The sequence below is a fragment of the Poecile atricapillus genome, chromosome 4 (assembly GCF_030490865.1).
Source record: "Poecile atricapillus isolate bPoeAtr1 chromosome 4, bPoeAtr1.hap1, whole genome shotgun sequence".
Lineage (NCBI taxonomy): Eukaryota > Metazoa > Chordata > Aves > Passeriformes > Paridae > Poecile > Poecile atricapillus.
This window is the reverse complement of record NC_081252.1, coordinates 8,511,943-8,535,396: the sequence shown is the minus strand read 5'-3', so window position 1 is coordinate 8,535,396 and position 23,454 is coordinate 8,511,943. Positions and strand designations below refer to the sequence as shown.

At 44.8% G+C, this 23,454-nt stretch overlaps 1 protein-coding gene across 1 annotated transcript; it reads left to right on the top strand.

The window, feature by feature from the left end:
- Positions 1-8,475: 8,475 nt before the first annotated feature.
- On the top strand, positions 8,476-12,925 carry NDNF (neuron derived neurotrophic factor). The gene is made up of 3 exons (XM_058839024.1): positions 8,476-8,900; positions 9,892-10,016; positions 10,866-12,925. The coding sequence occupies exons 1-3, from the start codon at positions 8,722-8,724 to the stop codon at positions 12,254-12,256; spliced, it is 1,695 nt and encodes a 564-aa protein (XP_058695007.1). The 5' UTR covers positions 8,476-8,721; the 3' UTR covers positions 12,257-12,925.
- The last annotated feature ends 10,529 nt before the right edge of the window (positions 12,926-23,454 follow it).

Sequence of the window (23,454 nt, the reverse complement as noted above, 5' to 3'; positions counted from 1 at the left end):
GTGAAATCCTTGCTCTGTGACATGGCTGACATGTGCTGGAGGGGTTGAGTGATGCTGGGGGAAGTTCTCTGGAAGCACCAGGAAGTGTCAGGCACCATGGTGGGGACAGCAGGCAGCTATGCCAAGAAATTTGGAGCAGCTCATGCCCTCCACTAACAACTTTAACTAATTTATTGAGCTAATTCACTAATTTATCTGTGGAAATCTGTGTCTTTTTCTAAAGCAGGATGCTGGGGAAGTAAATACTAAAATTTAGGCAGTGTGAGCATTCCTGCTCCTTCTCATACCTCCCCATGCAAAGGGGGAATTTGCTGCGTGTCACCCAGGAGCGGTGCCGAGGCTGATTGAGCTGGGATGTGATTCATCCAGGATGAGCCATCCTGTGCTCTCAGCCACTGCAGCCCCTGAGGAACCAGAGCTAAGAAATGGTGTGTGCTGCTTCCTGGGGATGGTGAGGATCAGTGTGGGGGACAATATCCATGCTGGATCTTGGAGTCTTTGCTGCTGTAACTGTGGCTGAGATCTGCCAGCTCTAACACTAAGGGTTCCTGGTAGAAATATGTAAATATCAACAGCTTCAGCACTACATTTGATACTTTCCATTTTCAAACACTTGACAAATGTTTACATATTTTCAGCAGCCTTCTTCCAGCTGGGGAAAATGAGACACAGCATCTGTGAATTACTCTGATATGCAACAAATCATTAGGAGAGAGCACCTTAAGGGTTCATTAAGGACTTGCCAGGGCCTGACGTTTCCTTTCCACACTTTTAAAGCTGAAGGCAGAAAATACTAAAACTAAATACAGTTTTGGATAGTAAGCGCAATCAGAAAGATTTGGATTCTGACTGATAATTCAGGGATTGGAAATTTTGAGGGATCAGCTATCAATATATATATAAAATAGTATATTACTGTGGTCATAAGTAATATGGTCTCAGAGGGCTTTTCCAACCTAAACAGTTCTCAAATGGGCCAAACTCTGAATTCAGCAGAAGAACTCATCATTCCTTTGGAGTCAGCAGCACAGCAGGACACCATTCTGGTGGCAGCACAGGGATGCAGTCTCTTCCCCAGGCATTGCAGATAAGCAATGGGTTGTTACTGCTGCTGTTTTGCTCTGCTTTTCCAGCTTTCTGGAAAGCTGCTGCTGTTCCTCTCCACTATGGCAGGTGGGAAACTCTCAGTGGTAACAAGGGCGGTGTGGTAACACGGCAAGGAGAATTCCTGAGTCACTGTCGTGGGAAAACTGCGTGTGCAGAGGTAGGGAAGTGAGTGGGAATTGCAATGCCTGTGGGCTGGCTGTGGTTTGTAATCCTGTGTACGTGTGGTGGTGCTCCTGATGCTGAAGGAAACTGTCTGATGGAAGCTGTGGGAATCAGCCCCCCTGCACTTGACAGGTTTTCCAAGCAGTATTCCCTTTATTAATCACCAACCAAAAAGTGGAAGGGGAGAAGCACACAAAGAATTCCAGTGCGCTCATGGCACAGCTTTCCACAGAATGTGAGTGCTCTGGTTGTTGCTGGAGCTGCTGGAGCTCTGCTTCACCTGCTCCTGCTCTGGGAGTCACTCTGGAGACCTGCAGCTCCTTGAGTTCTCCCCTTTAGCAAACACCTTGGTGGCCAGGAGCAGCTGCCATGCCAGAAGTATTCCCTAGGAATGGCTCAAGCAACCTTAACTCCTTTGGTAGTTAATGAAGTTCAGGACTTTGGGCTTGTGTTGTAGCACTTTTCCAAGTCCTCCCGCCCCCGGTGGTTTGAGGATGCGACAGCAGGATGCAGATGCTGGTTGTGTCCCTGCTCTGTATCACGCCCTGACATTTCATCTCAGTCCCTGGAGGATTTTGGCGAGGGCACTCGCTCATAATGTCATCCTGAAGTATTCCAGAGGAACAGTGGGAAACTCTGTAGCTGGTGTTGGTTGTAATTTGTAATTGTTCGTGTGTTCCTCCCCGCTAATCCCCTTGCTGAAATTCATTAGAGAGAGCGAGCAACCTACACCCGGCAAGCTGTGCTGAAGGCAGAATGACTTGGCCGAGGAAAGTAGCTATTGTTTTATGATTAAAGGAAAGGATTATATTGGGATTTCCTTGAACAAGGAAAGTCTCTGCCCTACTTTTATTGCTTGTAACAAGGGGATAATAATTACTTTCCATTATAAAACACCCCCAGTGCTTGCGCTGAAAGATTTGTGGTAGAGCTGCGTGGCATTCAGGGCTGGTTATCTTAAATGGCCTGGAGTTGTGCAAACTGAGATTTCTCTGCCTTATTTCTCTTACTGGGGCTCAGCCCCTGCTGAGATTATGGAAAAAATTCCTCTACTCTGAGTTGGGTCAGACTCTCCAAGTGTGACATATTTTTCCCCTGGAGGAGCTGGTACCACTCACCTATCCCACGCCGCCTGCCCTCTCCAGGAGCGACATCCAGCCACCTGGAGGCTTTGTACGGGCTTGGGAGGGTGAGCAGGGACAGCAGCAGGGATCCAGGAGTGGCCAGGGGAGGTAACATCTGTCCTGGGAAGAGGGCTGTGCCAGCTGGCTGCCACCCCTGCTCCAGCGCATCCCTGCTTCCCGTGCCACTGCCACCCCTTCGCAGGGAGAGTCACGGAACAACCGAGCATTGTAACAGGGGCCGCGCTGTTTGTTTGGGTTTGACACTCGGCGCTGAGTCTGGTGGGCAGAGGTGGCTGGGAGAGAGAGAGAAGCGCTGGTATGTGGTCTCTGATGGAAAAAAGGAAAACTATGAGGCATTTCCTCGAGTGTCCCAAATGGCATCTCCCGGCTCAGCTGGTTTTTGAAGCGTCCAGCTGCCACCAGCTCCAGGGTGACGATTTTTGATGTGATCGGGGTTGAATCTGTTTCCACTAAAAGTGGAAAAATAAATAAATCTCAGTTTAGAAACAAAATAGTCCATGTAAAATTTGATTTTTTGATAGCGTATCTCCCTGGGTATAATTGCTTTTCAACATGTCTCATTTGAGACAGCTCTGCATTTTCTAATGATGCCCCTTTGGAGTTCACCTCTCCCCTAAGCTGTAGCTCACTGCCATTGTCCATCAAGATTTGGTAGAAATGTACCCTTATTTCTTCATACCTTCCTATTTTTACGTGGCTGTATTTTTTTTCTCTGGAATGCTACAGTGATTTGCTTGGCTAAAACAATATTCCCAGCAAAGGAAAATCGTGGGTTGAACTGGAATTGCAAGAGGTGCTTGGTTAATCCACAGATTATTGACACGGTGGACCCTCTGTGCTTCAAAGGCATCGTTATAGTCCATCGTGTCCCCAGTACTTAGGGAGCTTTTATCCATGGATTACAGGTCCCTGAGAGCTCCTGCCCTCCCAGTTACAGCTGGTCCTGCCAATGGGAGCTGCCATGTCAAGCTGGCTGTGGCACTACACAAAAAATTGGTCTTTAAAATCCAAGGAGACAGTGGAGCACCCTTGCATCCCCCCTGTCAGGGCTGCATTCTTTGTCCCAAGCCCCTGGAGAGGTCCCAGAGCCTTGCCTGGTCAATGCTTTTCCCCAGGCACCAGGCAGGACCAGACAACAAATTTTCAAAAGCGATGCTTTAAAAAAAATAAATAAAAAGGAGCCGCAAAAAAGCCCAAATGAAAAGCATACCAAACGTTTTCCACATCCTTCAGGGAATAGTCAGCATTAAACAGCAGGCCTTCACTTCTCCCCTCTGGTCTCTCCCTAAACAAACAAACTGAGCAGCTCCCAGTAAATGCTTAAATTGCAAAGGAGTTATTTTTTCCTTGTTTGCACATTAAAAATAACTAATTGCGTTGCAATTCAAATTTATAAGCGCTTTTAAAGTCCTCTGTTGTTCAGGTGATAACTGTGTGTGCTGAGGTGCATGTATTTGTGGCATATATCTCTGGAAATGGAGTGTATCATGGAAAAGCTCACAGCCTCTTTACTTGCAGCATTCCTATAATAAGTCAAAGAAGTCACACAGGGCCCTTTTATTTCCAAAGCTGGACTTGAATCATGTCAATAAATCTGCAGCCTTACTATGAGATGCAGCATGGGTAATGTAAACAGAAAAAAAATAAACCCCACCCCCAGCACACCAGAGTTTAAAAATAGGATGTAAGGAGGAAAAAAAAGTTAAGCATCCATACAATAAAAAGAGAAGAAATGCAACACAAGAGCGCTGTGTCAGGCAGTGCCTTGAAATTATCCTCACTAAATTACAGTTGTCCCCTTCCCACTCTCTGTAATTAACGGGAGGGTTTGGTTATTCCAGATGCATTTGCTCCAGGTAAACCCAGATCCTTTTTGTTTTGGTGCTGTAATTCCTTTACAGGTCTGGGTGACAGTTGAGGAGTAAAGCAAATTACTTCCACAGATGAGGGAAGATGACTGTGAGCAGGTACCAGTGTTGGATTTGGTGAATCCAACGCTTTGCTCCCTTTTTCCACAGTGTAGATGTGTTTGGTGACATTGAGCCTTCCTGGGAGCACAAAATGAATGCACAGTGAAGCCCAAACAGGAGGACACAACTGCTTGGATCCCCAACAGCCAAACAAAATGGATTCTTGGCTTGCTGGGTGGGACTTCTGTGGTGGGATATAGGCAGGGAGCCTCTGATCCATTACAGAGTGGATCCTGCACCGATGCATTTCAGTGCTGGAAAAAGAGGTCAGTCAGAAAATACCGTAGGCTTGAGCAGGGAAATCAAAAATGGGGTGATTTCATTTGTCCCCAAGGCCACCCAGGCTTGGCTTGAGGATGTGCCCACCCTGCTGAGCCTGTGGGAAAACCCCATGAGGTGCTCCAGCTAATTTATCCCTCAGCTCAGAACCTGAGCCAGCTGCAGATCCCATTATCCTCTCCATTTCTGGTCGTAATTGCAGTTTACCTGGAGATTTGCAGATGGAGTTTGTTACCTGGAGGTCTGTGTAGGGCTTTTGTAGGTGGGATTTTGGAAAGGTTGGGTAAGGAATTGATAAAAAAAAAAGGAATTAATTATAATTGTCATAAAACCCATGACCTGACTTAACAATTATTTTCATGTATGTGCTTATAACTCAAGTTTCTAAAATGCCATTTATAAAATGGTTATCTCTGGCAAGGCGGTGAATTTTGAAGCGTTTAAAATCATGTATCTCCCTCTCCAATGTACAGCATGTATTTTTCATCTGTTGATCTTTCTAGGTAAATACAGCTGGGCTCATTAAGCAAACCTCTCCTGAGGTGTGGCTCCTGCTACCGGAGTGTTTGTGTAGCCTGGGAGCTGCTCACCTGGGGACGGCACTGCTGCATTCCGGGTTCAAATCCAAGGAAACCCTGGCCACCTGCCCTGGCATCCCTCACCTGCTCAGGTTCAGTGTCTGGTGACTGGAAGGCAAAATCGAGTGGCCTTGTCCCCTGGGAGCAGCCCTGCCTGGGAGCAGATGGAACCCTCTGGATGCTCCGTGCTCAGTCTGACTCCCAAGGTCGGTCGGCCAGCAGGACTTTTCCCTCTGGCTTTAAGGCTCAGCTGAAACAGAGTTTGGAGAAAAAGTGAGAGGTAAAGTTGGGCCATTAGAGGGCACTTTTGCAATCCTGGAGAAGGAAAAGGGTGCTTATTATTTCACTTAGGACTGTTTGTTTTGGCACTCTCTTAAATTCAGTGATAAACAGCAGGCAAATCCCTCCAGTCAGCAGGAATATATCAATAAAATATTGACTCAGAGTTTAAAAGAAAAAAAAAGCCAAGACAAACTTGTAGAAAACAGAATAAAAGACATTTGAGGAGGCGGCACAGCCTAGAGAACAGAAAATCACACAACGTATTTCCTGTAATTTGTGTGGCTTAGCAGCGCAGCACTTAGTCCTCAGCTTGTACCTGGCTCCTAAAAACAAATCCAAGACAAGAAAATGGTTTGTTGGGAATTTCTGAGGGTGGCAGAGCACAAATTCACAGGCTCACATCTAGCAAGTGGATTTTCTGAGGGACACTGTCAAAGTCATTGGTGATCTTTCCCAGAAGCAAAGATGGGATGTAAAAATGGGCTTTTTGCTTTGCTCTTGATGTTTTGCATGAGTGAACTGTGGAGGGTTTAGCTTGAAACCCTGCCAAATTATAATGAGTGTGTTGCAAAAACTAAAATCTGTTTATTAACTGCTGTGAAAGGGTGGTGTAACACTGACAGCACAGCTTCCCAAAACTGTGAGCGAGGTTTGGATGCTGCTTTGCTGTTGTCCCGCTTTTGGAAGTGTCGTGTGTGAAAATTGTGCCCATTTTAAGCCTCTGAGGTTAAATATGTGAAAATGAAAGCACTCAAAATTCTATTAATTTGTCAAAGAACAGAGATTATAGAAGTTTCCTTTTTGGAAACAGTTGACAACTTTGCAAGGTATTTCATGTGTGGGATGGGCAGGGATCACAGAACTAAATTTAATTTGTCTTTTTGGAGTTATTTTTAATCTGAAATGCTTTTACAATTAGATAAAGAAATTGGAGAGAAATCTGTACCTTGTCACTGCTCTGTAGCTGTTAAGGGGGGCAGAAACACTGTTTATGGGAGTTTTTAAAGTGCATTAGCTAGTGAAATTATTTAAGAAGTGAAGCTTAGCCTATAATCAAAATGGTTTATTTTAGTAGAGGTTACATTGCGCTATAACTGACTATGGGAATACACAGGATTGCAATTTCAGGGGGTTCATGTGGAGGACGCTCTCTGCAGAAAGCATCAGAATTTCTTACCTAACCAAATAATCTGCTGTAACTGTTGTGATTAAGTTGGAAGGAATCTCATCCCTGTTGGCCAACAATAATACTCGAAAAATCAATAAACAGCGTGATAGAGCACACGAAACTCATTGTGCTTTGTGTGAGGGGAGCTTTCTGCCGGCTTGGGTGACTCAAGCCAGCAAATATTTTGACTTATGATCTTTGCTCCAAAAGGTCAAATGTCTTTAACTTTGCTGGTAAGTATCAACACTTCGGTCTGAAATTGAGCAACTGTAGCCACTGTCATCAAAAGCTAACCCAGGACCTGGTTGGGATAGATTTTGACAAAGGCTGGGAAAGCTAAATCAGGATTTACCTGTAGGTAGCAGTTGCATGTGTTAGGTAAAGCCCTGGACTCCTTTCCCTTCTGTAGGGCAGAGCACTGCAGTAAGCTGGCATTAAACCATCCCAAATGATAGCAGAGCACACCGTTTGAGACCTAAAATTGCATCCTGTGAGGGAGCGCTCAGTGCACGTCACTCCTGGCTTGTGGATACTGCTGAGTTTGCCACGTGTTCTCCCTCTCCCATCACCAATTTCAATGGGAAAATAGAAAGATGAAGGGACTGAGCTGGACAGCAGGAGTTGGAGAAAACAGTAGGAAGGGAGGAGGGAACGAGCTGGTATCAGGGGATTGGCGGAGATGGGACCTTCATGTTGGTGGAAGGAATGATTAAATAACAATGTCAGAGGCAGAGTAAGCAAAATGAGGGTGAAAATAGCCCTCCCACAGCCTTGCTGGTGTCAGAAACCCTGCTGTGCAGCATGTGGGTGGCTGTGTTTAGCTCTCATGAGAGCAGGACAGGCAGAAGGGGACCTGGAGGCAGCAGGGAGAGGGATTTTGGAAGAGCAGTTTTAGTATGGCTTGGACTACAGTGTGCCAATTCTCAAGGAGCTTTATGTTTGCTATTTTTACGTAAAATATTTGGGGTGGTGGGAAAAAGAACTGTCTCAGCAACAGATTCGATCTTAAAGGTAAAAGGAAGAGTTTGCTGTAAAGTAGTAATTACTTCACAGTGCAGTACCCAGAGCAGTGCATGACTGCACACTCAGCCAAGGGACAAGATAAAACTGTTCTTGCCAGCTCAGCTTTTTACCAGGTTTCTCCCCAAAATCAGTGCTAACACAGTTTGGGTAATGGCCTAAATGGTTTTTGGTTTTTGGTTTGGTTTTTCTTTTTTTTTTCTCTCCTAATTAAAAATGGTTATCCTTTAACAATTTAAACTTGATACACTTGTACATAAATGGGCTGTTTCCCCTTTCCCCCCATCCCAGAGCCATTATATATGAGATCATCTACTGTACTTGAAAGGAGATTTCCAGCCTGTCCCACTGTATCTGTTAGGGTAGTCATTTCTGACCTAGTTATAGACATAATAATGAAAGGCTGAGATTATGAATTATTATGCCTAATTTGTAAAGGATTCTTTGCTTTTGTGTTTTGCAATTCCCATCAGGCTTGAGGACTAAGCCCTGCTGAATTGCATGCTAATACCAATGTGCTTTGAATATGTGTGGGTTTGTGTCACATGTTTTCCTAATTCGCTATTTTTGTAAAGAACAGTTTCACTGGAAATATTTACTTTCCAGAGGATTGTTGGAAGCCCAACCAAAATCTCTTAGGGGAAGCAAAATCGATGTCCCCTCTGTCTGCTCTGGAGCTCCCAAAGCCAGCGAGCTCCGTTTCTGCTGTGGCAAAACATCAAAGTGTAACTCACCCAAGCATGTGGAAGCCTTTTGCTCTTTGGTAGCAATTCCAATTTGCAAGCAGTCATAGTTCAGGATGGGTAAATCTCGGTGACACCCTTTATCTGAGCGCTGTGACAGTGAGAGCTGAGTCCTTACCGTGAGTTTTCCTGGTCTTTGCGTGGCAGTGAAGGTTCCTGCACAGCACAAAGCTCCCGTGAGGTTCTTGTTGGTGTGCCCACGTTCCAGCACAGACCAGCTGTGCGTGGTGCCCCTCCTGAGGTGGCACTCCCTGTCGTTGCTGCAGGATGCTCCTGCTACTGCTGCTGCTGCTGCTGCCGCTCGGCTCCAGGCCCCAGAAGTTGCCCACCAGGGATGAGGAGCTCTTCCAGATGCAGATCCGGGACAAGGCGTTTTTCCACGACTCGTCAGTCATCCCCGACGGAGCGGAAATCAGCAGCTACCTCTTCCGAGACACCCCCAAAAGGTATTTCTGCCTGGCCCAAGTGAGGAAGCCGAATTTTGAAGACAGCAGCTCTGGTTGCTGGGTGCTTTGAGATAAAAATTGGATCCCAACCAGAAAAACACAAATGCCAGTGTTCTGTTTGGTGAAGTAAATATGTGAGCCTCCATCCTGATCTGGCCTCCCCAGCTGAGGGTCTGCCCAATTTATTTGATTTATGAGATAAGCCCAGAGCTCCCCCAGACTGCAGAATTTCCCTGAAGTGGGGCCACTGTCCCTGTCCGGAGGCAATGGGAGCGGGAAGGAAATTAGAAACTACAGGCTTGACCCACCACACTTGTCCCTCTTCACTGTTCCCTCCTGTGCTTTAAAGAAGCAGGATAAGGCAGCCTGGTCTGAACTCCCCACTTCCCAAACTCCACCCTATGGGTCAGAAAATACTGAGAGTTAGGCTGGGGGAGAACCTGAGGCTCCAGAGAGTTCAGGGAAGAGCTGCTTTGCCTCATATCACACACCTCCTCCAGCCCTCATTACTGAGGAACATTTTACAGTGGGTGATGTGTGGTGCCTGGAGGGCTGTGGGAGGGCAGCTGGGTGTATGTGTACCTCTGTGTGCTTGCCTGGATACAATGTAAAATGTGTGTCCTGCTTGGAAGAGCACATTCCAGGAGAGATCCCCTTTCCCTCATTTATATCTCTGTGATTATTTGTATCTAGGTAGTATAGGGTAAGTAAAGCTGGTGGAGGGGAGGGCAGGAGGCCAGGAACCCCTCTGCTCTGCCTTGACACACAAGTGTGAACTCTCCTCCCTAGCTCTGCCCTCCATTTCCATTTCCATTTCCATTTCCATTTCCATTTCCATTTCCATTTCCATTTCCATTCTCCCTCTGCCTGCTGGTAACACTTTTGACTCTGTGGCCCCACCAAGACCATCCCTGGTGCTGTCAAGTCAATCCCTGCCAGCTGGCTGCTGTCAGGGGTTCCTGACACATGGGTCTGTTTAACCTCCCTCTAGGTATTTCTTCGTGGTTGAAGAGGACAACACTCCCTTAGCAGTGACAGTGACACCGTGTGATGCCCCTCTGGAGTGGAAACTGAGTGTGCAGGAGCTCCCAGAGGAAGCCAGCGGGGAAGGATCAGGTAACAAACCATCAGAGACTTCCCCTGTCCCCTTCTCTGCTTTTCTCCTGGATTTTGGGTTCCTCAAACACTGAGTCTCACAGCAGGGCTGTCTTTATCATCTCCTGCTGTTTCTGTCTACCAGGGCAGGAGACTGACAACAGGCAGCAACATGAAAAGGAAAAGGACTACAAAGTAAAAGCTGAGGTTACAGTCACAGGGGTCTGGATGCTGCCAGAGCAAACTGTGTTAGCCCAGAGCCATCAGTTGGATGGGGGCTTTGCTGTGAGGTGTTTACACAAGATAAGAACTGGAGAGACAGGGCTGGCACTGCAGCAGGACTGAGCTCACCCCTTGGAGGGCTCACCCCCAGACACGGAGCCCTGCAGCTGCTGCTCAGGAGAGAAAAGGGCTGCCAGAACCTCTGACATGTGTGCTGAGCTGTCACACACCACATGGTATGGCCACTGGTCCCCACCGTGTTTAGCAACAAAATTTTAGTGTGACTCAGATGGCCAAAGCCAAGGGTCCACATCCAGGTGGAACAGGCAGGTAAGTGAGTTTCCTCTGGGGAAAACTGCATGGCAGCTCCAAGTGTGATGCCTGACACTCCAGTGGAAGGTGTTAGCTACCACTCATGAAACTCCATTAATGCTTGTCCGGTGGAATTTCTGTTGTGTTTGGGTTTAACCCGAGTGCCAAACCAGTTTTCCTCTCTGATTTGACACAATTGTTGATCAATTACATCTTCCTCAGAGGACAAAACCTTCCATCTCACGTTTGTATTTTATCAATGTGCCTGTTAGAGCTCTGTTTTCTCACATTTGCAGAGTGTGTCTGTACAAATGTTTCCTTTTGCTCATATTCCAGGTGACCCAGAGCCCCTTGAGCAACAGAAACAGCAGATTACCAATGAGGAAGGCACGGAGCTCTTCTCCTACAAAGGCAACGATGTGGAGTACTTTGTGTCCTCCAGTTCCCCATCTGGGCTGTACCAGCTGGATCTGCTGTCCACAGAGAAAGACACCCATTTTAAAGTGTATGCAACCACCACTCCAGAGTCAGACCAGCCTTATCCCGAGCTACCTTACGATCCCAGAGTGGATGTCACCTCCCTGGGACGCACAACGGTGACGCTGGCATGGAAACCAAGCCCCACGGCCTCCTTGCTGAGACAGCCCATCCAGTACTGCATAGTCATCAACAAAGAGCACAACTTCAAAAGCCTCTGTGCTGTCGAAGCCAAGCTCAGCTCTGACGACGCCTTCATGATGGCTCCAAAGCCGGGCCTGGATTTCAGTCCCTTTGACTTTGCCCATTTTGGCTTCCCTGCAGACAGCAACTCTGGCAAAGAACGTGGTTTCCTAAAATCGTCCAAGTTTGGCCGGCAAACATCCCCAAAGCCGAGAGTTGACCTGCATAGAGTCTGCATTGGGAATAAGAACATCTTCACCGTGTCTGACCTGAAGCCAGACACGCAGTACTACTTTGACATGTTTGCAGTGAACACCAACACCAACATGAGCACCGCCTATGTCGGCACCTTTGCCAGGACCAAGGAGGAGGCGAAGCAGAAGACAATCGAGCTGAAGGATGGCAAAGTTACAGATGTGTTCATCAAAAGAAAGGGAGTCAAATTTCTACGTTTTGCCCCTGTTTCATCTCACCAAAAAGTCACTTTTTCCGTTCACTCCTGCCTGGATGCTGTTCAGATCCAAGTTAGGAGGGATGGAAAACTTCTCTTGTCTCAAAGCGTGGAGGGCGTGCGGCAGTTCCAGCTCCGGGGGAAAGCAAAAGCTAAATACCTTATCAGGCTGAAGGGCAGCAAGAAAGGCGCTTCCATGCTGAAGATCCTGGCCACAACGAGGCCTAACAAGCAGTCATTCCCTTCCCTTCCCGAAGATACGCGGATCAAAGCCTTCGACAAGCTCCGCACGTGTTCCTCGGTCACGGTGGCGTGGCTGGGCACGCAGGAGAGGAACAAATTCTGCATCTACAAGAGGGAAGTGGATGACAATTACAACGAAGAGCAGAAGAAAAGAGAGCAGAACCAGTGCTTGGGTCCAGACACGAGGAAGAAGTCGGAAAAGGTTCTCTGTAAATACTTCCACAGCCAGAACATCCAGAAAGCAGTGACCACAGAGACAATCAGAGGCCTGCAGCCCGGCAAGTCCTACCTGCTGGATGTTTACGTGATAGGGCACGGCGGGCACTCGGTGAAATACCAGAGCAAACTGGTGAAAACAAGGAAGTTCTGTTAGTGCCCCTGGACAGAGGAACACAGGGAACTCCGGACTGAGCGTTATCCTGCTTCCGAGTATAGGGATTGACTACTTGCACAGCTGAGAAGTTGTGACCTGTATTTGTACTGTGTAGAAAAGATATCAACTTGTATATTTATGTTTACATAAGTCATTGTCTGGAGGAGCTGAGGCTGGTGCTGCCTGGTAGCAGCTGGCAGCGGTGTTACCACGAGTCCAGTGACCCACATGTGATGCTCAGTAGATGTCCAAGGCAGCAGAAAACCTCGGAGGAACTGGCACGCCTTTGCTTCCATATTGCATGAACTGCTTCTAAATTATTTTATATTTTAAAAGGCTGAGGTACATCATTTGTCCACCTTGTTACTCACACACACAACTCACAGACATATGCCCCTTCTCTCAGTGTAGATGGTAGGGTTTCTGTAAATTATTTTATAGAGTCTTGTTTTAAATGTTTATGTTTCTATGATTGTAAACTATTAAAATCTCCCCCCAATAAAATACAGATCTAAACTAAGTATTAACTGGGCTGCACATGAAGCAGTTTCATTGCTAATGTAAATTCTTACCTAGCTGATTTTCTTGTTTAAATACTGTATGTATTTCATGTACAAAGTTGCCATAACGTTATATTCCTGTACATAAAATTAAAAATATTAGATTATATATTGCTGACTTTTTGTTGGGATTTTTTTTGACATTCTAAGTGGGCAGACAGACGTGGGGATGAAAGAGACATGCTGAAACTTAAACTGAATTCAGTTTTGCTGTTTCATCGTGGCTTGGAGCCTGAGTTAGAGAGGCCATGGGAGTCTTTTGTATGGTCTTTTGTTATTTTTTGTCAGATTGTCATTGGAAGCATTTGCTTTCTGGGTGCTGCTGGGTCTGACCACAGCAGTAATAAGCTAAAAAGATTGTATTTTTTCCATTGACAAGAATGGAAGTGCTACCAAAACCCAGGATAGTTTCATTTAATTTGCAATAATTTCCATGGTGTAGATTTCTTTAAGATAGTGTATTTCTAGATATCATATTTTCTAAATTGTCTTCTTTGTTTTTCCACATCACCTCCATTGACTCAAGAGCCTATAGAGAGCTGCTTAATAGAAAACACTCCTCAGAGAAGCAGCTAGACCAGCCCCATTTGAAGCAGTGAGGGTAGGAGGGAAAGGGACCAAAATCCATATAAAGCCTGAAAGCAGGTTCCTCTTATGCTGCTGACAGGGAAAACCAGAAGTTTTGATCTTCCTGTCCTTCCCTGCAGAGGTGAGCTCCAGTTTTCCTTGGCCCCACAGTGTTGAGCTCCTCACATTTTCCTTTCTGCTGCCCCCAGCACGTTGCAGGTTGCAGATTGGCGGGTGACAGTAGGGTTTTGTGTCTGCACAAGCTCCTGTGCCATTCCATGTGCCAAATTTGTTGTGATTCTCCCCCCTCAACCCCGAAAGAAAATAGGTACCATATGAAGATTGATCAGAAGACACCTACTGTGTTTAATGTGGTTATATAACAAATGGAATAATGGGAATTCAGATTTCTCTGGAGACTATTCAGATCTCTCTGATTCCTTAAAGGAAGGCAGAAGCACACACTTGCTGGATTACCATTCCAGGGTGTCCAGGAGCAGTAGGTGACTCCAGCTGGGAATCCTCAAGAACAGGACACTGGTCCCAAGGTTAGATCACTGGTTGCCAGGGAGATGCTTTCCCTATATTTCATAGTCTGGAAAGCTACCGAATCCTTCAGCTAAAGACAAATTTTTAAGCATTTCTCTCTTTACTGCTGCCAGTAGTGTGGGGATCAGTACCTCTTCCACTGGCCTAGTATGTTTACTTCAAAACACATGTTTTACCACAATTCCAGCTCTGCTTGTTCCCTGCAGCCAGATTTCTCTGAGTTTGGATACTCACCCAGTTCACTTGGCTTTCCTGCCTGCTAACCCCTTATGTTTGCAGCATGTCACAAAATTAAAAAAACTCCCCAAGATGTGTGCAGCTTCTATTTCTGAGCACGCTGATTTCGAAGAAAAATGTCACAAGAGTTGTCTTTATTTCCCATTGGAATTCTTCTCTTCCTGAACAGCCAGCTCTGTTTATTCTTCTGGATGAAACTGAGACCATACTAATGCTATATCTACTAATCATCACATTAGTATTCAGGTCTTAATGATCTGAGGCTGTTCTTTGAAGGATAGAGTCAAAATAAAGGCACTGTTTTATACAGTGCAAATATAAGCTTAACTGAGAGGTGACTGAAGCAGGTGTTAAAATAAAATCGGTCTCACCTGCTGGGAAGGCTCCAGAGTGAGTGTGAAAGCAGAGAGCCCATGTAAGAAGTCATAACATGGGCAACATGGAAACAGATATGAAAAGAATTAAAAAAGAATGCAATAGATGAATACCTGGTGTATAAGGTCAAAAAACCCCAGAATATCACATACATATATAAATATACATAAAAATATACATAGGGGCTTTTTTTTTAAACACAAAGCTGGCGAGTTAATTAAAATAGAAAGTTAAGCTGGGAAATAGAAGGTTAGATGGAGTTCAGTATTCATACTGATGGTATGTGTCCCTTTGGGACAGAATGCCACGCTGGAATTTGCAGCTGAGGAACATACAGGGCTTTAGGAAAGCAGCAGAGGTGGCTCACAGGGGTGGCAGCACCTCCTTAAGGCTCATCTATTGCAGGACTGTAACAGAGAAGTTCTCTAGAGATGAAGTTTATTTCAAAGCTGCTAAAGAGTCACTGAGCCATTGCAAAGCCACAGCAAGATGATCTTCAACACCTTCATCAGTCAAAGGGGGCTTACTTAGTTTTACTCCTTTACTCACTGGCAAATGTGGCAGCTGCCTTACCATGGGAACTTCAGAGAGCCCAAAATTGTCCATGAGTTATAGAACAAAAGGTTATGATAGTGGCAAAGCTGCAGAATAAATCCATCAGTGATGTACACAAACATTTCAATAACTCCACTAGTAACAACAACAGATGGGACTCAGAGCCATATTTCTTTGGGTTTTAAGCAGCAATTTTAAGACTGGTAACATAACAGGGAAAAAGCAAATCCTTATTTTGAGCAGCAAGCGTTTACCTTAGCACTTGGCAAAAAAACACAATAGTTGTGGTTGCTCAAAGTCCTTTGACAAGTCAGGGTTTGGGTTACCACGTTTGGATACACTCAGTTATGTGAAAATGCATTTTATTTAATTCAGTACATAAGCCATGCTGGGGAAATGTGTACCAGGAACCCTGAACTCTCCTCTTTCTCTTTGCTTGGAAACCTATTCAGAAACCTTTGTGACAGCAGAGATCAGCCCTCAGTTTTGTGGCAATATGTGAATCTGGTCTGACTGGGATTGTCCCAGATGTGAACAGCACAGCTGGTAACTCATGTTCTCAGTTCTGCATCTGTTCATTGAAATTCCAATTTTTTTAAATGTCCTCTTCCATTTGATAATGTTTGCTATTACTTAAAAGGTGTCCTGGCATTCCAGTGATGTTAAGAGGCTAGAGGAATATGATTTTTTTATTCCTGACTATTACACACTTTTTTTTTTTTTTTGTCTCTTACTTCTTGCTGCTGGTTTCCTTTCCAACACTTCTGTATAGAAGGTGCAGGAGAATAAGATGCACAGTTTTGCCCAATAAACAAGCTCAGAGCAATTTCTCTTCCTCTTCTGGGAGACAAATAAAACTGATTGTGTTAAAAACCACAGGGCTGTGGCATATCAGTAAACTGAAGCCATAGAAATCTGAGGAAAACCTTGCAGAAATGCCTTTCTTTGCTGGTTTTCCCTCTTACATGGACTTTTTTTTTTTTTATGGCAATATGGGTGCAAAATAAATCCGCTCCAAAGAAGGCAGCTTTTTCCATCTGCTTTTACCCCACTTCCAGTGATTTGAGCAGTGACACAAAATGCAATCCAATTCCTCAGGGAAATATCACCCAGAGCCTGGGAGGATGTAGCTGGGCTTCATTAACAGCTTCACCACTGGGGCCAGGTGGTCCTGCTTCCCTTAACAAACCTCTGCACAGCAACTATGGAAGATTCCTTGCCTTCCCCTGCCACAGGAGGATGGAGGATAGCAGTGTGCTCCTAGAGGTAGGTGGGTCAGTCTGTCTCTGCTTCTTTAAGTCTGTTTTTGAGTAAAAAGAGAATGTTCAGGCCTTCAGAGGCTTTGTTTTTATGCTTTAACTCTGCCAGAGAGAGTTACTCGATTTTGTATCGTGATGTTGGTATTTCATGCAGTTGTTTGTGAGGGCTTAGAAAGTGTGGCCCTATTAAAACACCTTTTTCCCTCTTTGTCTCTCCTTTTGTCTGAAAAGTGTGAAAAAAGCCTATTTCCTTGTATGAGGTCTCCTGAGGTCTGCTAACCTTGTGCATAAGAAGTTTAACTTAAGCTATGATGTCTTACTTCAGAATGCAAACAAAAGAATTATTCTTTTGTTCTCTGGGCAAACAAGGAATAAATGCTTCTTATCCCAAATGTGTATGGATAATAGAATGGCAAAGCTGCTGAAAGGCTGATAGAGAGGAAAAAATGAATTGCTGGTTTTTGAGGGGTTTATTGCTGCATTGATACATGCTATGGCTGTGTCTTAATTTTGGGTTTGGATATTCATGTAGGGTATTGCCTGCTAGATGTAAGCAGTCACTTGCTTAATTGTTTCCCTCGATTTAGAGAAATGTGTGTTTGTAGCAACAGGCAGCTAAAATGACTGTAAATTTCTGCTCCAATGCCTTAGCTTAAATAAACGCTGACAGGGTTATTAAGTATTAATCTTATAATGCATACCTTGCAAAGAGACCTGAATTCTTGTTTTATTTGTGTTAAAATCCTTTTTCTAAGCCTAGCAAGTGTGGTAGTGAAGAGATCGTCTGACTCTGTGAAATCTAGTTGTAAGGTGGGAGTAACACCACAAAGGGGACACGGTGTTGTGGCTTGCTTTGCTTCTAGAATGGAAGTTAAGAAATTATCCTGCTAATTTTCAAAGTAGGGATTTTTTGGATGGGGGAAAAGATCAGAGAGTCTGGATTATAAAATGATATGATTCTGGTATTCAGTGGTTTAATGTAATTCCTGATTAATACTGATTTTACCTGTGCTGTTCCACACATGGAATTGCACATTATTTCAGAGGAAAGAAGGACAGAGAACTAAAACTGAGATATTTTGTGAAGTAAATTATTTTAGTCCCATCCACTCTTCCTCCTGATTTCTTTAACTGTTAAGTAGAAATGAGTGTGTTGTAAATATTGACTTCCCCACTCCCTGCCTTTTCAAGCCACTGTTTTCCAAATGTTGGATTTTCCTGTTGAGCTGCAGCAGCTGTTTCTGGCTGTGTAATTTAATCCTAGATGTAGAGGAGAAGCTGAGTTTTTCACATCATTTCCATATTAAACCTTTTCCCCAGTAGCTCTGTGTTAGTGAGAAGAGCCTTTCTTTGGTTGTCTTGAGGTGCTCCATGGATTTCAGAGTCCCTTTAGAGTTTCAGTGAATCCATGAAAGGCTACGACAGCAACTGACACAATTCAGGGATGGTTTAGTCTTCTAAATAAGTGTTTAGACTGGTTTATAAACTTGTGGTATTAATCCTGCCAGGGAGACAAATTCTTACTTCATTTCATGTGTGTTATGGTTCCAAAGCCTACTTTGGAAGAATGCTTTTATCACTTCTCTGGAGTCCCCATCACTGGTTATAGTAATCATAATCCTCAGCCTGCCTAGACAATCACTGCTGATACCTGGCTGTGGGGAGCATCTTCCCTCCTTTTTCTAAACCCTTTCTTTTAGAGAGAAATGTTTATAAATGGAAGTTTAAGTGACCCAGTTACACTGGCAGGTTTTGTGAAAGCAGCTAGCTGTTACTTCCCAGCACAATTTGTCCAACCGAAAAAGGGACTTGTCTATTTCAAAATAGGCACAAGTGAATAATGAAAGTACAGCTGGCATCTGATCTTGCAGTCTTTGCGTATTTTGGAAAGTCAACTGATTCACAATTTGATTTCTGCCCGCTGAAAACTGTGCAGAGTTGAAGTACGCCTTGATGAACTGTTAAGAACATGTTTATCTGTCACTTTAAAAAGAGATCCTCTTTCTTCTGAAGACTTCCCTTACTGATCCTATCTACAGCCAAGAAAACTGGAAAGGGGCAGGTGGAAGTGTTGTTACTAGAGTATTTGAAATGGCTGTTAAAAGGATGTTACATCTCAAAGGCAGAGAGCATGAGGGAGGGTGTCTCAGGCAGTTAACTGTGGCTCTTATTTTGCTCATTAGTGGAATCAGGACTTACCTCCTGTGTCCTGGGAAATGAGTTAATTCTCTGAGGACACAGGGATGAGGGCCCCTGCTGAGCACAGGCAGGGCTCACCCGCAGGCTGTGGGCACTCTTGATGTTTTTCCTCCCACGCACCCATGCCTGAGCCAGCTGCAGTCCTGCCCCGATCATTATTACTGCGCTCATTCTCCTCCATTTCCCATCGCACAACTGGGGAGCTGAATGGGAAATAAACACCAAAATACATTTACTTCAAGTTGCTTGGCATGGTGTTGCAATTAAAAGCTGGAGCCAACTATCTCCATTTGTCGTTCAACAGGGAGGCATTGTTCTTCCTCCTAGCTTTTGTTTTCCCGCATACCGGTTCTTCATGGCCACTCTCTCACAGACCACGAGTTTTGTTTGGGTTTTTTTTTTTTTTTAAATGTTTGACACATTTAAAACTAGTGGGCAGGTACACGAAGCTAATGCAGAGAGGGTGCTGTTCTGGAGAGCTGGTGTGGTCCGTGCTGAGAGCAGAGCAGCTGCAGACCGCCTGCAGATGTGGACCGGACGGACAGTTGCTCATGAGTGATTCCATTATGTTTCCTCAGATCCCTCTTTGAGCCATGTTGGGCAACTGCTCCCAACCTCTAATGGCTTCCTTCTGTTCTCTCCCGCTCTCGTTCAAGCTGTGCAGCTGGCTGCCGGGGGGACAGCACGGTGACAAAGGCTGCTGCAGCACGCTTGGCAGGCAGATGCTGCCTGACAGGGCATGGACAATGCAGGGGCTCTGCTCCCTCTGTAATTGCTGGCTGCCGAGTGCCGGGTAATTGGGCTCATGCCCTCTCCAGAGTGGGTGGAACAGGCTAAGGGACATGGAGAAAAGGCTGCTTTGGTGGGAGCAGTGGGGTGAAGTAAGACACAAGTGTTTCTGGATCCTGGGTAGTCACAGGTTCCCTGTTGGTACTGACAAAGGCCCTTTTCTCGTTGTGTTTTGGGGCTGTTTGATCGCTGTGCTCTGGCCTTGCCCGAGTGGCACCACAGCTGATTGTATAACAACTCAGTCTAGCGTTCAGGACAGGCTTTGTAGGAGACTCTGCCCAGAGCTTTTGATCAGCAGCTCCTAGTTCAGATGGAGCACAGGAGAAGTGGAGGAAGACTGGAAAGTTAGGAAATCCTTTTTACCAGAACCTCTTGCTGCCTTTATTTCCAAGTGAGGCAGGAATTGCTTCTGAGCTCAGACTGTGCCCCAGTGCACAGCTTGTGGTGCTGGCACCCACTCACCCTTCTCTAAGAGGTAAAGCTTGACAAAGCCTCCACTTCTGTGCTGCACATAGCAGCCAAGTCTTCGTCATCATAATTAAATGAAACACCAAAATACCTCTGTCATTAAGGAACACAAATCTTTGATGAGAGCATTGAGGTAGGTCTGTCCAGAGCTCTTCCCTCAAAGAGCTTTTAACTCAAGCCTCAGGTTTTCTTTGAACAAAGCCTACATCAGACAAACCTCTTGCAACAGAGATGAGAGAGAGAAAAGGCAGACTAGACATGGGGAAGGGTTTATAAACAAATCCCCTGCTGCTCACTTTGTCCCTGCTTCCAGTCTTGCTTTCAGTCAGCTCTGTGGCTTTCTGGGCTGAAGCAGACTGCAAGTTCATTGTGGTCCCCAGGGAACTTTTCCCATTGTCACAGGGGCTGTTTTCTGGCTTGTTCTGCTGCTCTCAGCTATCTCCTGAGCCTGAGCTGTGGGCCTGTGTCTCCTTGATGTTTGCTTCTCCCCTCTTAAGCACACCCAGTAGCTCACACATGAAGATACCACATCTTTTCCCCTGCAGAGGGGCCCACTTGGCTGTGTTGTCCCCTTTAAAGGAACATGGTATACCAAGAGAAACAATTAAATTGGATACTCTGTCCTAGCCCCTAACCCAGATTTTTTTTCTGGAAAAAGAAAGGTTTGTTGTGATAATTGTGAAACGTGCAATATAAATATTTAGCTACTGTTAACTCATCTGTTAATGTTTCCTGATATCTTTTCCAAGTTGCTTGTGTGCTTCTTTGTATGATGTTTCCATCTCACAATACTATTCTTTCCCATCTCAAACTAAGAAACATCTCTTTGAATTCTCATATAATGGAGAAAAAGAGCAGTCACCCACACCTCCAGTTTGTGCAAGCTTAATAAATGGGTGATCTATTTGACTGTCTTGTACTTCAGCTGGAATTTGTGCTTTCAGGTCCTTTGTTGGATTATTTTTGGTGGCCTGGGCTGCTTATTTCTGCCAGTTCAGGAGATGTGCTAATGGAGAGTTTGGTTTAGTATTTGGTGTATTTTCTGCATGGGATGAATAATTCTGCTACCATTTCCTGCTGTTGTAGACCTGTGTGAATTCAAGTGTAGGGGCTTTGATTAGGGGGAAAGTTCTGAGAAGGTGGTGATCTGATGAGGAATTTCTGGGAACTGTAACAAGCCTTCATCTGCTGAAGTAATGGAGCTCTGCCTAAATGAAGATGGTTCCTTTTTCCCTGCTCCAGACTAAATCTTCCCAGTAAGTTCAGAGAAGTGGCTACGGTGGAAACACCCCTCTGTAAATGAACCACCAGTGGAGTGAGAAGTTAGACAAATCTATAACATCTTCCCAATCCCACGGCACCAGAACAGCGAGACACTTCACAGGACAGGGACAAACAATGATACTGAGGAGGAGGAACGGACATGAAAGAAACAAACAATACTAACAAGAATAGAGGCACATTGTCATTAAATGAAAACATCTTAAACAGTGACCTTTCTGACAAACCACAGAAATAGCAAACATGCAGCCTTTTTAATAACTGTTCCATACTGGAGTTTTGCACACATACCCCCTGGAAGCTTAATGCACTCCAAATGTCTGTCCCTTGGACAAGGCCTGGGGTAAATGCCCTTTGGTGCCTGAAGGAACAAGTGAAAGCTCACAGGTTACTCAAACCTGCAGGAAACCCATGCTCCTGACTATGCCTCTCTCCATTTCAATGTGAATTTTATTTAGCAGTTGATGTTTTCTTCATCTTTTTCATTGTTTATATGGGCAAAAAGTGAGGAGAGAGGGGAAAGAAGATTTTTAGTTAATGTTTTGTCAAAATAGGTATGCTTAGTGTCTGTGCTAAAAATTAGAGTATGCTAAAAATAACTTGTGTGAAATTTTAGTTAGTACTGAGGTTGGGCTGCTGCAGCCTTCAGCAGTGCCATGCTGCACTTGAAATGGACAAATATCTCCATTTTGATGATGATGATGGGGGTTTTGGATGAGTTGTCCTATTAGGCAAATACTGTAAGCTGAAGGAATGGACAAAATACCATATGGGATGATACCAAAATCAGTAGCTGTTCCTTCCTAGACCTCTCAAAACAGTACATTTCTTATGAAGGAAGTATTCAGATTTATTTTTTTAAATTTTTGAGATATATTGAAACCTTTTAAATTTTCACTTCTTTCTAACAGCTTTCAATAGTGGGACCTATCAGATTCAGTAACCATCTGGCTCTTAAATCAGGGATCATTATGTGCCTTTAATCCCTCATAACAGTATCTGTTAATAAATTTTCAAAAGCCAGCTGAAGAGCATTAGAGATTGTGTTCAGCTAAACAGAGTTAAAATACCTGTGATGGACAAATGCTCACCCATGTCTATTTCATGTTTTGTTTCAAGCCTTTTAGATGGTTGTATCTTTTCCCTATGTCTTTTATCACAATTCAGTGTTAGGTTATTATAAATATTCTCCAACCTTCAGAATTTCATTAGGAGTCACAGTTATGCCCACAGCCTCCAAGTCTACGTAGAGAGGTGAAACAGAGTAAAATTAAACCACTGTAAATCTTATTTTTATGGTGTTTTACCAGAATTCAAATGTGTTGTATATAACCCAATAACTTATTGCAGTTTGTAAACTAAATGGAAGTAATGTACTGCCAAGAACTATTGCACAAATAATGGAATTCAGCAATTCCAAAGTGCCAAAGAATGGTTTCTCTCTAAGTAAAGCGAAAAGGGAAATGGAGACTCAGTTTCTGCTTTCTGCTGGGGGCTCTGTGCATATAGCTGTGCCTATGGGAGGACCAGGTTGGTGGTGGGTTTAAAAAGTCACTGGTTAGACAGGCAGGATCCCCCAGAAACTGCTCATTGAGTGGTCTGCATCCACCCTTCCTTCCCTGCCAGCTCTCCCAGGGCTCCCTTGGTGCTGTAAGCAGGCAGGGATCAGGCACAAGGTGTCAGCTGTGATGTGTCCTGTGATTCCAGGCAGGTAAATGCTTCTTATCCCTGGTGACAGACCAGGGAAGTGTGCTTGGCTGCAGGTTGGGCACAGACACGTTGTACAGGGACTAAAGGCTGTGGCTGCTCTTGGAGTGCAGACAAGGCTTTTTTCCAGACTTTCTGTGATGACTTATTACAGTTTGGGCAGACTTTCATATAATTTCCAAAAGGGCATGTTAATGTCTTGTACCTCTTGAAAGACACACTTTTAAATAAGATGCAGCTGCCCTGTACTTTCAGCCTGGTCCCTTATGAGAAAAGATGACTAACTCATTTACGGCAATCCTGAGCAGTAATAACTTCAGATTTATGGTGCACCCAGTGTCCAGATGCCTCAGGGCGCCTGACAGGCTATAACTTAAAACGTAACTTAAAAAAAAACAACAAAACCCCGTGTGATTGAACACAATGGAGCCGAGGGAGAAACAGAAACCCTATTGTGTGATAAATAGAACGGCGTCCCACAAACAATCTCCAACCCAAACTCGCTGCAGCCCGGCCCAGGGGGGTGCCATTGTGCTCTCTGAAATGCCAGAGAGGAGCACTCACTGCCGCTAAGGGGAAGCATTTGGGCATTGCCAGGCTTGGCACATGGAAAAGCAGAACCAGCTTCAGCTTTAGTCCGAGGAGTTGTGGG

What these genes read in the sequence shown, in the direction of transcription:
- NDNF (XM_058839024.1), top strand. Translation starts at nt 8,722, where the DNA reads ATGCTCCTGCTACTGCTGCTGCTGCTGCTGCCGCTCGGCTCCAGGCCC. An exon ending in TTCCGAGACACCCCCAAAAG is followed by an intron (nt 8,901 to 9,891) that starts GTATTTCTGCCT and finishes ACCTCCCTCTAG; the next exon opens with GTATTTCTTCGTGGTTGAAG. An exon ending in AGCCAGCGGGGAAGGATCAG is followed by an intron (nt 10,017 to 10,865) that starts GTAACAAACCAT and finishes CTCATATTCCAG; the next exon opens with GTGACCCAGAGCCCCTTGAG.